Below are 13,873 nucleotides of genomic sequence, written 5' to 3'. Positions count from 1 at the left end.
AAGAGTGTAGTGTCTTAGTGTTAGTATGAGAACGATTAGAGAAAACATGTGGAATTCGAGAACGAAAACATAACAAAAATAATTTACAAGCAAGCAGACCACTAAAGAATTACGTAAGGCTGATAAAATAAATTCTGAATACGCAAGTTGAAGAAATTACATCAGGGCAGACAAAGAGAAATAGACTTCTAGGAACTATGACAATATTGAAATTGGTTGAGAATAAAAAACACTTAAGAATAATAAGTATATTAAGACTAAATAGTAATAAATAATGCGAGATATGAAATACGTTGACACCAATATGATGATATGCAGTCAGAAAGTCAAACTGGAGACTGAGAGAAATTGATATCGAAAAGAAACCCAAACAACCTATTTAAAAATACACGTAGATAAGCCTTACAAAAATGCAAAATAAATTACCAAGCCTGTAAACTGCAAGACTCGACCATAACCTTGAATTCATTGGAATAAAACGACTTTACGCAAACGGCGTAAACAAATACATTTCTATGATAATAATCAAATAATAAATGCAATTTAGTTTTCGTCATCTGACTGCAAAAAATCGGTAGTGCTGTCAGTATTAATAGATAACAATGAGAGGCTCAGTTTTTTTTTTTCTATTATACAGTTTCCAATAATTTGGTTCAATAGTTAGCCCAGTCGGTGTCTGTTTTTGGTTGGACTTTTTCTATATGATCGCTAATTTTTGCTTTAATGACTCCGGAATATCATCAGAAATTATTTCGTTACGCGTTAGCTGAAAAAGGTGTGCTTAAATTTTTGTGAAATAGAAAGTAAAAAATTTGCAAAAATATCCATTTTTCAAGAAAAAATCGAGAGGGGAAACAAGTTTTGTTATTAAATTTTACACACAATATCATCGGTTGCAAATCGAAAAATACATTATTATTGATGCAAAAATAGAAGTAACTGTCACAAAATGAAAAAAAAACAAGATTTTTTTGTGATATGGCACATTGGAATTTCAGGCAATGATCGTGCTGATAATGCGACAGAAGAGCTTGTTTCCAGTCTCCTTTCACCGATCGTGTTGTTTCTGATGATTTTGTCTGTTTTCTGAAAAGGGTGGTCCGTGATAATGGCAAAATTAATGGAATGTTATTATAAACAGTGAACTTGGTTCTGTTAAGAACACTGTATCGTTAAGAACACGCTGTCACCGTGGAATTCCTTGCAAGAATAACCGTATAGAGGAGGTTATTATTTCCGTTTGCGAATACGGCACACTAGGCCCAATCATGGATATAGCATGACTTAGACCGATGATGTTAACAACACTTCATTTTACTTAAAGCTGGATTGCTTTGATTCTTTAGTTATGGGTCATTCGAATTTTATTCTCTGCTGTGTAGCGTCGTGAATTTTTTTTGTCAAGTTTGGAAGTTATTTACCTTATAGTCTCACATGCTTATATTACGTTAAACTATTATTCCCTCCTTCTAGACTAATCTTACAACCTACCGGGTTGGTCTAGTCTTTGCAAATCAGCTTATTTCTAAGTCGAGAGTCCAACATTCAATTCCTAGTAAAGGAAATTACTTTTATACGGATTTGAATACTAGATCGTGGATACCGGTTTTCTTTGGCGGTTGGGTTTCATTCAATTAACCACACATCTCAGAAACGGTCGACCTCAGACTGTACAAGACTACACTTCACTTACACTCATACATATCATCCTCATTCATCCTCTGAAGTAATACCTGATGGTGATTCCCGGAGGCTAAACAGGGGAAAAAAAGACTTGATGTTACAGCTTACACGTACTTCGGTTTACCCAATTGTAGGACGTATGTTACCATTTAATTTACTTTTAAAAATACATTAACTTTTTTATTAGAACTGTTAACTAGTAGTTTATAAAATAAATATTCTATACTCTAAATTTACTTAAAATTAATTAATTTTTATGGTGAAAATAATATGTTCAAATTCAGAAGGTTTCAGTAGTTTTTGTTATTACGTGCTGCTTTTTTCTAAAGGAATTTTATAAATCTGTTTTCAACAATGGGTGACAAACAAATTAATGTTATCACACACGAAACGCATTATTCATCTACAGAGTGATTTTTTAGTCCTGTTACCCAATTGTTAATGTCTGGTAATTTTTTTCTTAGAAAGGAAAATTTTGTTTTGTGACACGAGGTTGGTAGCGATACTCAACCGGTACAGACACGGCAGTGTGAGTTGATTTGTTTGAGCTGTGTAAACTTTTGTGCCGTTTCCGGTCGTGTTACGAACAGAATGTCTTTTACCATAGAACGAGTTTTCATTCTTGAATAATATTTTGTTATGAAATCGTACGTGAGTGTAAAAGAATCATTTCAAATTAAATTTGTTGGTGTTCCTCCGCCAGAAAAATGTCAATTTCTAGGCTAGCAAACCGATTTGGAGAGACAGGTAGTGTTTGCGACAGAAAACGTAATGGTCTACCAACTCGCTTGACAGATGACGTTTTAGAGAATGTGAAAACAAGATTGCTCAATTCTCCACGGAAAAGTTTACGAAAACTTTCCACGCAAGTCGGTTTGTCATATTCGAGTGTTCAGAAAGCTGCTAAAAAATTGAAATTGTATCCGTATCGCGTACGATTAGTCCAAGAGCGTCAGCCTCCAGATTTAAACAAGCGATTGCAATATTGCCGTTGGTTTAGGTCTCTCGTAAATGATAACAGAATCGAATTTTTAAGCATAGTGTTCTTTAGTGATGAAGCTTGATCCATCTCGATGGTTATGTTAACAGTCAAAACTGTCGAATTTGGGCGGTTGAAAATCCTAACGCTTTACAAGACAAATCTTTTTATCCTGAAAAAATTGGTGTGTGGTGTGCGATATCTCGTCATCGTATAGTCGGACCCATATTCTTTAAACAGACAGTAAATGGTGAAGTATACAGGAATATTGTGGACCAATTTGTGTCCCCCCTGGAACCTCAAGAACGGTATTGCTGGTTTCAGCAAGACGGCGCTACATGCCACACGTCTCGAGAAACCATGGATTTTCTGCAAGAGTTCTTTGATGATCGAATAATAAGCAAGGGCTTACGGCCTCCAAGGTCCCCAGACCTCACATCTCCTGACTACTTTTTGTGGGGCTATATTAAGGCCGAAGCCTTCAAAAACAATCCTCACACTATTGATGAACTTGATGAAGTCACACCATTGATGAAGTCAATATTACAGACTTAATCACGAGTATTTCCAATGCAACTCTTAAAAAGGTATCTGCTAATATGCTGAAAAGAGTCCGTGCGTGTATAACCGCAAGGGGTGGGCATTTTGAGCATATTCTTTAACAGTTATGTAAGTAATAGCTTTTTATTAAATTTCTTTTGTAAGTAACAAATACATTTTTTTATTCCACCAAAATTTCCCTTTCTTAAATTACATTTAAAATTGGGTAACAGGACCAAAAAATCACTCTGTAGTAGCTTGTTACGAGGAATCTGATGCTAGTGACGTTGAGATATCAGATGACTCTTGGGCCTGAAAACGACGAAGTATCATATTCGTCATGATACGGAGTCGGAAACTGACAGAAATGAACTTGATACTAACAATGCACTCGACTTCGACCAAAACTCAGAACAAAAGAATTATTTAAATGAAGTGGATATTGGAATAAATAAGCAAACCTGAAGTCGTGCAATGATAATATTTTGGAAATAAGGTGAAAGAACTAATATAAGAGGGGATATCACTGTGCTAGTACCACCGTCGTAGAATGTATATAATATTGTCGTAGAATAAACATGTATACAATATATGTAGAATAAACATGTATAAACATGTCGTAGAATAAATAATATTAGCGAAAAACAGTATTTTGGGAAAAAGGATAAGAAAACCGGGAAATGTTTTGTTTGGAGTTCACGCCAACCAGACCGAATAAAACAACGACAAAGTAACGTAATAAAAGTGAAGGTATCATCAACTTTAAAAGGCGAAGCTCTCAGATTAGAAAAAAGATTTTGGTGGAGATGATGTCTGGCGATTATTTTTTAACGACGATATGATAACAGAAATTGTAGTTCATACAATTCTAAACTTGAATTAATGAGGACAGAATTTTGGCATCAATCGCAATATCATGGCCGATAACTGGTCCTCTTCAATTGAGTTAGTAAAAGAATTACTGAAACGAAAATTAACATGTAGGCACGCTCAAAATTAATAAAAGAGAAATACCACTAGAACTTTTTCCATATAAAATTAGTCAGTTGGTTCAAGCTTGTACGGCGTTACTAAAGATGTTTCATTATTATTACATGTACCAAGAAAATCTAAAACTGTAATACTTGTGTCGTCAATGGACCATTCTGAATTCACTGACAAAAAAAATTATAAACCAGAAATTATATCATTTTATAATTACACAAAATATGGTGTGGACGCTTTACACATAGTGTGCTAATTATTCAACCAATCGCCGGACAAGAAGGTGGCCTTTAGCTATATTTTATTATACTGTTTCTATTAATTTTGTAAATTCACACATAATATACAACATTATTCACGGTAATTCTACAAAAAGATTTACTTTCATGAAATCATTAGCTACAAATTTAATTAAGAACCAAATAAATAGAAGACTTTATTCCAAATGCTCCCTTTGATATCAGAAATACAGTAATACAAACAAATGGTGATAAACAGCAGCAGACAGCATCAGTAAATGAAAACAGATCTGACAAGTTAGAAAAACGTAAACCTTGTCGTTACTGTCCCTATCAGAAACTCAGGATGACTAATTACAAGTGCGTTAAATGAGATACCCGAAATTGTATAGACTGCTCTAAAAAGCTTCGTAATAAATGCGTTGAAAAAATTGTAACTTTATATTTTCTTATCATGTTTAAGCTTCTAATTGCTTTTTTACAAAAATAAACTGTTATTTTTTCATTTTTCAGTAATTTTTAAATAGCTAACGTATTTTGTTGTGGTAGCCCTGAAAAGGGCCATTTTTTGCGTTAGCTCTGAGAAGAGCTGTTGGGTTTGGAAGCTGGTCTCCGGTGAAGTCGGGGAGTAGCGGCTCGTCCATTGTAATCAGACCGGGCTTCTCCTCAGCGGCAGTTGGGTACGACATTACAGTCATTGCAGTAACGATATTACAGTTAAGCATTTGTCCTACCCAATCTCAGAGTGACCATTCTTGGGAATGCAATCAGTTATCCCCAACAAAGTGCACCAATAATATGGACGTGCAAATACAATATAATCCAGTCATACTATTTTTACTGTATCTGAACCAGAGTGTTACAGAAGAGCTGTTGATTGATACTGATGCTAAAACTAACTATTTAGTTTTATTACCGACATTAATGTACAATAAGTAATGTTTATGGTGAACTTGTTCATTTACAGAGGTTCTATGTAACTATATCACGTCAGTTAAAGCGATTGGAATCAATAAACCGCTCTCCAATTTATTCTCACTTTGAAGAAAGTCTGTCAGGTAAATGAACATAAAATTTATAGCTATTTCAATGAATTATAATTGCACTGGTAGACAAAAAAAAATTTGTTAATGTTTCTCTAAGTGTGATACCATTTTTTGAATGTCTTTTTTGCGTACATTACAAATTTGTAAATACAATTTTTCTATCACCCTTAGTTTTAAATAAATTATGCTTAAAAAAAAATTAAGGGAAAATATAGTTAAACTCTGTAAAATTTATAATTTTGCATGGCCATACCTATGTTAGAATGATTTCGCTGATGCTTTTCTTTTATAAATAGCCTCAGGTACATCCCAAATTAATGTCCAACAGTAATCGACATGTTAGTATTCCACTTCCCTTTGTAGTGGCTTTTCATCACTGAAATGTCTTGGTGGAAACATTCACTGTGTTTGTCACTTACATCTCCGAGGTTGTCCGGGAAAAAATCCAGATGTGAGTGGAGGAAGTGTATTTTAAAAGAGATATTACATCCCATAGCTATGTATGAAGTAAGAAGTTGTTTAACAATAACGTGGTAATTTTCGGATTTTTGTTTCCCAAGAAAATGTTTGTAAACATCTTTAAACGAAGCTCAAGCTGCACTTTCTACATTATTTAACGTTGAGTTAAATATATCATCATTGACCAACTCTCTTATTTTAGGACCAAAAAATATTCCTTCTTTAATTTTTCCTTCACTTACATTCGGAAATTTCTGCCTGATATACAAAAATCCAGGACTATCCTTAATTGATTTTACAAAATGTTTCATTAGTCCTAGTTTGATGTGGAGAGGTGGTAAAAATATTTTTTTGGGTTCAACTAAGGGCTCATGAATAATATTATTCCCATATGTAATTAAGTTGTCTCGTTTCCTCCACTCTTTGGTAACTTAATGTTTATCTCTAGCTCGGCTGCCCCATTCGCAAAGAAAACACATGTACTTAGTATAGCCTAACTGCATGCCTAACAAAACAGCTATAACTTTCAAATCACCTCATATGTTCTAGCTATGTTATTTATAATTTATTTTTGCAAGAACGTCTTTGATCACATCGTATGTCTCTTTTAAATTAATACCATAAGCGATTGGTATGGAAAAATATTTGTTACCGTTGTGTAGTAGAACCACTTACTATACTTGAACGAATGTATAAAAAGGCGTTAATCCTCAGGTTTATGAACTTGTCCTAAGTACAACAATAAGCTCATCAATATTTGTGCAATAAACCAAATTATTTTCATCAATAAAGTACTGAAAGAGTTCTTTTTGTTGGCTGTGTAAGCCTGAAATTTTTGTATTTTTTTAAAGTAAATTCCAACCTTGCAGTCTTGATCCTAAGAGTTCAGCATGATTTTTTGATATATTTATATCCCTAACCAAATCATTTATTATTAATTAACTATTAAAGTCATTTATTATTAAATATAATAAATAAAATCAGTAAGTGATAAAAATTCATCTTTTATAATATAAATGAACAGGTGAGATTAAAAAAGAAAGATTTCACTTCACTGAGAAAGCCATTTTGTTTGTCAAATTAAAACGCATCTTTTGGGATTAAAAAGGGAAAGACTCCATTAATTATAAAGCTCTGGTAAGCTATTGAAATTTTGACTGAGAAGAAGAAAGAAAACATTCCTAGAATCTTTCCTTGATACGCCTCAACAGCACTTTTCACTTTCCTGCCACCAAAGCGCCAGCGCTCAGTGTTTAGTTAATGCACATGCTATAGATAAGTTTTACTCTGCTTTGAGGTATGTTTAGAAGTAAACTTGTTTGTGATCATTAAATTAGTTATTTTTTTATTGTTGATTGTTTTAATGTAGTGTGTTAAACAATGTCTGAAGCATCAGAGTCTGAAGAAATCCCTGTTAAAAAGAGGAGGTTGTGGAAGTATTACTGAAATGATGAAAACAGCGAGACTCAAAGAAAAGAGTTTGTGACAACAAGTGGCAGGTTAGTTGAGCAAAGAAAGCTGGACCCGAGTGTGAATGTAGAAAAATGTGTACTGTTGGCTTTACTAGCTAACAAAAAAAAATCAAATAACCAAGTCTGTTTATTATCCTGAACAGGATACTGACCTAACAGGCCTAATAGAATGACACGATATTGAATGGCATTGGCCGGAAGGTCCTGATTCAAAACAGTTCACTTCATCATTCAGATATTTTGCGATGAAAGATTTCAACCAAGTAGAAGTTTGCCGGAAGACTTTTATGAGCTTACATGCAGTATCTAATAAATTGGTGTACTGGCTAACGACCATATTAGCAAACGGTGACCAACCTATAGACAAAAAAAGTGATTCATTGCCATGATAGGATTTATTCATCTTAACAACACAGCCACATGATCGGCACTGTGAAAAGCAAGCAACCTTTTTTGATGTGAAAACAGTATTGAATGAACAAGTTTTGAACTTGTTCAAATGAACAAACACTGGTGACCGACCTTTTTCAAAAAGACTTGTGCTAGTGTTTGCACTAAACAGCCTTTTAAAATAAGTATGTGCAAGCACTTGACATTAACAGCAGAAAAAAGGGACTGTTCGTACTTTTATAGATTGTGTAGTCATTGAAGTTGTAAGGTGTATAGTGTAAGTTATTGAAAACGTATACGATGTAATGATTCCCATAAAAAAGAAGAAACTTGAGGATGTTGCCAAAGTGTTACACTATGTGCCTGAAGAATCCAGAGTTTTATCATTAAACTTTACAATGGTCTACTGCCACTTGTGAGGTGGAGAATGAGGAGAGTGAATAATGGATTTTATAAAGATTAAAATGTCAATATGCATATGATTTTCCTTACAATTTGTGAAAAGACCTGTAATGATTTATTTGTATTTTACGGCAATACAGTATTGTGTTATAACCCATAAAAAAGATTTTTTTTTGTAATATTCCCAGCACAAAGTTTGTTGAAATTAAAAAGGAAAAGATTCCACCGTATTTGAACGTCAGTTATATTAAAAATTAAAGTAACAAAACCCATGTGGGCCATTGCTACTAAGGTCATAATTTATGATTTTATAACCGCAAGTTTCTTCATCTGACTTTTAGTTTGGTTACAATGGAGTTTTTCTCAGTTCCCGAAAGTTCGGTTATGTGGAATCTTTCCCTTCTTAATCTCACCCATTCAAATAAATTTTAATTGTGTGTTATAAAATGCATTTTGTAAGTTTTCAACGTTAGATATCAGTTTGCTTTTCGGTTTTGGCCTCAAGACCACGATCCAAACTTCACCTTCTTTGCAGTTTTCTTTTGCCTAATATTCTCTCATTCTTTCGTCTATTCTTGAGCAATGTTATCTTTTTCTTCTCCTTTTCTTGAAGTAACTGTATTGATTAAATTTTCTTTTTATAAATTTTTCTCTAATTTTTTTATTTTTTGAGATGTTTTGATTTTGTATATAGATTTTGTATAACCCCTTTCATCCAATTAATTTCAGTTTTCCTTTTATATATTTATTTTGTAAGACAATTATTGGCCATTCTAAAAAGGTGTCTAAGGAAAAATAATCTTCCATTTTTCATTGTTATTAAATTTTCTGTGTTTGAAAATTTCTTCGATATGTCTCAGTCTGTAATTGCCGTTTTCAGAAACTGGCCTATTTCCGAATTATTCTTATTTCTCTTTTTTTAATTCTTACATTTTTACTTCCTTGTACGAAGTAAAGAAAGTATTGTGATCGCGAAAAATTTCGGTTTTCAGATTTCAACGGAAATATCCATTTTGTCCATCCCTGAATCCGTTTTGACTAGTTCCCGTGACGTCTGTACGTACGTAGGTATCTCGCATAACTCAAAAACGATTAGCCGTTGAATGCTGAAATTTTGACGTTAGGACTGTTGTAATATCTAGTTGTGAACGAGATGGATCAGTGCGATTTTCAATTCATCAAGAATTTTTTTCAGTTTCCCAGTTTGGTTAAAAGGATTATGGAGGTTATCAATTTTTGATTCGGAATATTTTTAAAAAATCTTCTGTTAAAGACTCTTTGCCGCTTGCTTTATTGTTTTTGAAAGTTTTAATGGTTAATTTCATTTCTTCTTTTGTCGGTGGATCACATTTTTCAAAGTTTGGCTTTTAATCTTTAAAAGTTAATTTTTCCTTTGGTTCTGGACAATTTAAATGTTGGTTGAAATATTTAGCTAAAATTTCTGTTTTCTTTATTATTTAAACCAAATTTTCAAGACTCGTTTTTGAAGTAGACATTTGGTGCTTAGTAGCCTCTAAGGTTATTTTTCAATGTTTGGTAAAAATCTCTTGAATATTTTTTTTGTGAAATCTTCCTGTAGTTAATTTAGTTGATCTTTATCTTCTTTTGATCTCGTACTTCCTTTTGATATTCATTTTCCATTAGATGTTTATTATATTATTAAATAAATATTTAATTATCAAAACCATAATTTTTTAAAGGATGAATGTAAGATAATGTTTGTATTAACAATTTTAGGTATTTTTTTATTAGAACAGAAAAAGAAAAATTATTGTTTGACAGACTTTTTTGTAAACCTCTGACGGTAGTATGCAGTTGGTCTAGTGGTACCGCGTCTTTCCCATATCAGCTGATTTGGAAGTCGAGAGTTCCAGCGTTCAAGTCGTAGTTAAGTCAGTTATTTTTACACAGATTTGAATACTAGATCGTGGATACCGGTGTTCTTTAGTGGTTGGGTTTCAATTAACCACACATCTCAGGAATGGTCGAACTGAGACTGTACAAGACCTACACTCATTCATATCATCGTCTGAAGTATTATCTGAAAGATAATTACTGGAACCTAAACAGGAAAAAGAAAGATGGGTAGGTTATATCCAACTCACAATGGTTCATATCTTTCATTAATAATCCTTAAAAAAAAAAAAAATTAATGATTTTTCAAACAGCCACAGCACTCTTTTCATAAAACTAAGTATATCAGATTGAGTGTTGTTTTCTTTGAGTTAATATTGTCAAAATTGTTAGGATAATTCAAATTTTACAACAGCATTTTGAAATCAAATTAAAGTCATGGAAATGGGTTTGTTATTAATTATAAATTTTACTTAAATGTATACCTTCAAAGAAATAAAAAAATTCCAGATAACAAATGTAACAGCCTTTTTGCCCTATTTTCTGGATGTAGGTTTCATAATAAATTTTTTCAAGAAATTTTATTCTCTTCTAACTTATAATATTCCTTTACTTTTTTTTTCATCTTTAGAGAAAATACTGTTGACTTGACTATTACATTTTCACTGTAGTTTACAGTGAAAAATGTGCATATACAGAGACATCCCTAGTTAAGGGTACTTAGAGATTTGAGGATCATATTATACCAAAATTTTTTTGCATTTAAACAAAAAATGAGAAACACACACAAATGTACATACAGACCTTAGGTTTGCAGTCCTAATAAATTACATGTTGCACTTAAAATTGAGAATTTTTTTGTTATTTCTATTTGATATTTTCTTCATGATGTTTCAGGAGCATCATCAATACGTGCTTATGGTGTTCAGAAAAGATTTATTGAGGAGAACCATGAAATTATGGAAAGAAATATTATTTGCATTTATCCCAGCATTATATGTGACCGGTACAATTTTATTGCATTCTAAGTATAATAATGGCTATCTATCCATCGGTTAACTAGTTGAAAGTTTCACCAAGTATTAATTTAATTTTTATATGTGGTAAATTGGTATAATTTTTGTTGGCTTTTTTGTTCTCATTTGCATACGAAAAGATTTTTTTAACTAATTCCTGTTTCAATAATTAGTTGTTCATTTTGGTATGTTCACAATATTTAACAATTTTATGATTTAATAAAAGTGTCATTGTTTTTTTACTAATTTAGATTTTAGGTTATGGCACAAGTTATTTAAAAAAGAGAAAAGAAAATCTATACAGTTTACTCTCAAAAAAATTTAATTTTATTGGCAAACAATCAGAATCTTAAATTTAAAAAATTACATTTCCACAATCCACGACTTTCTGTAGCATTTTCGCATCAGTGGCAACGCAAAGGTTTCTTGTTTAATTCTGTCCTAACTACTGTAACATTCAAGGCTTGCTGATATGCATTCTAGACCTTAAAAAATCATAAAATAAAATTCCGTTGCTGTAAAGTCAAAATTTTTGATGGTCAGATGACATCACTGTAGTGCGAAATCAAGAAGTCTGAAAACATATGTCTCAATACATCCATTGGAATTTGCGACATGTGACTAGTAAAAGTATCTTATTGAAACCATAATTCTTTGTTTTGCCTCCCTAAGTGCTGTAATTCATAAGGTGAAAAGGGTACTGAATATTTAAATAGTAAGTTATTAAATATTATAAAGTTCAGAGGTACTGTTAATATTGGTGACTTTGGACAATTTCAAAATCCATTTAAAAATCAAGTAACATTAAAGATTTTAGAGTTACATTGTTACGAACTATCTCGTCTGAAGACCGATAACACGTTATGGTAGATTTTAGAGCAAGGTTGGACTGTATGTTCATAGGTGATAAATTGAAACAACGCCTTGTTGCTTGTTGAATTGTTATTTAATTTGTTGTCATCTTGACATTTTGATAACATATAATTAAACATAATAAAGCATATAACGTAACACATATGATTAAACAGAATAACATATGACTTAATAACATATATGTAGAAAACTAATGTAAGCGTTCATCCGAACATGTCCATCCGGACAGAATGTGCAACACGATCGCTCTGGGTCAGATTCGAGCGCCGAATGAATAGAAGGTCGCTACATCATAATGACCACTCCCTGCGGTATTATAATGTAGGACATCGCGCGATCAGATCGCCTGACCAAGCTTTTATAGATTTTCTCATGATTGAACATTTAATACTGTAACTGACTTTTTTTCTATAATATTACAAAGAAATTTTTTTATATGATTTTATTAAGGCATCATCTTAGGGTTAACAATTATAAAATCATCGACATTTAGGCTTTCATAATCTATTTTTTCAAAGTCTTAACTTTCTTCTTAACCACTGATGTCTCAGAATCATCAGTCTCCTCTGATGAGAACTCCAATTCTACATATGTGTGTACCTTCCTGTTCTTCATCTTCTCCAGGTTTTGTGTTCCTGATGTTTGTCTCTGGCTCATGTAGGTCCCAATGTGGTACAGTTTTAATATAGATGCTTTTTTAACATCAGGCTTTATAAACAGTAAAAAGCGGTAACCAATGATCGGCAGCAGTTCCTGAAAACATGACAGAATATGACCGTTTCAAAGTGTCAGTTTGCATTGGATTTTTAACCCCTCAATGACAAATTATCTTCTTCACTCCAGGACCATCTGTAAGATTTAATTTGCCATAGTTAACTATTGCTTCTGGTGATACATCTCCTATAGTCTTCCTCAACTCTTGAAAGTAATTTCATGTTTAATGCAGAGTGTGCATGCTTCATATTTTGGCACCATCTCTGTGAAATAATGTTTTTGCGATGTTGCAAAACTTCTTTGATCCATCCCTTTCCTGGTAAATTGTCTCTGAATATTTTCACATTAATTCCATGATGAAGTATCAGTTTTGACAAAACGTAAGTTTTATAATTAAACATGAGGTAGAAAATTAAGATTAAATTCTAATTACTTTCTTACCTACAGGAAAAGCTCAGATGTAAAATTCTGGTTAATTTATGACTTAAACTTAAAAAAAAAAAAAACACAAAAACTACCATATCAGCTGTTCAGAGTCGACCAAAATCACAGTTCAGAACCCAGTGTTGCCACCTATAACCTGAAAGTAATAAAATATTGTACAGTAAGATATCTGAAGATCAACAAAAAATTTCTTTTTTGTTGATCTTCTTTTGTTGAGTCACCATGATTCCAAAATCACCTGTTTTTACAGTAAGTTACTGTCGTATTTATTTCTTCAGAAAAATACAGACCAACAATGCCAAATGTTGAAACACTGCCCCATACAATCACATTCCAGAAAAATTTGAATTTCTAAATGTGCTTTAGTACCAATTTTTTTTTTTAAATCATATTCTGACACTTTACAGAAATAAAAATACAAATTAAATTCAGTGAACTACTTAACTTACTTCTTTACTACTTACTCCTACTTTTGCAGCTGCTAGTGTTTATAATATTGGCTGCTACATAAGTTGAAGGATAGTTTTGGAATTTTGCAGATACTTTTCAAAATGGTTTAAAACACACATGATTTTTGTAATAATTTTTTGAATGTTACATCAATAACAGGAAATCTTTCTGTGGGTGTTGCCACTTGAATTAAACTAGGTAAGGATTTTATCTGATCTTTGGTATATATTAAATAGAATATTTATTAGCAAATAAAATACAAAAAAATCTTTATATGATATCACTTGAGAATATAGATAGATCAAATCCTACATAGTAACATATTCCA

At 32.2% G+C, this 13,873-nt stretch overlaps 1 protein-coding gene across 1 annotated transcript in view; it reads left to right on the top strand.

The window, feature by feature from the left end:
- Nucleotides 1–13,873, top strand: part of LOC142317695 (multidrug resistance-associated protein 1-like) — a 203,261-nt gene that overhangs the window by 139,814 nt on the left and 49,574 nt on the right. The window contains exons 23-24 of the mRNA XM_075354243.1: nt 5,393–5,483; nt 10,946–11,054. Coding sequence (XP_075210358.1) covers nt 5,393–5,483; nt 10,946–11,054 — 200 coding nt within the window. The remainder of the gene's footprint in view (nt 1–5,392; nt 5,484–10,945; nt 11,055–13,873) is intronic.

This window comes from Lycorma delicatula, chromosome 1 (assembly GCF_047948215.1).
Source record: "Lycorma delicatula isolate Av1 chromosome 1, ASM4794821v1, whole genome shotgun sequence".
NCBI lineage: Eukaryota > Metazoa > Arthropoda > Insecta > Hemiptera > Fulgoridae > Lycorma > Lycorma delicatula.
The sequence above is the reverse complement of the archived record's forward strand: the minus strand, read 5'-3'. Positions and strand labels throughout refer to the sequence as shown.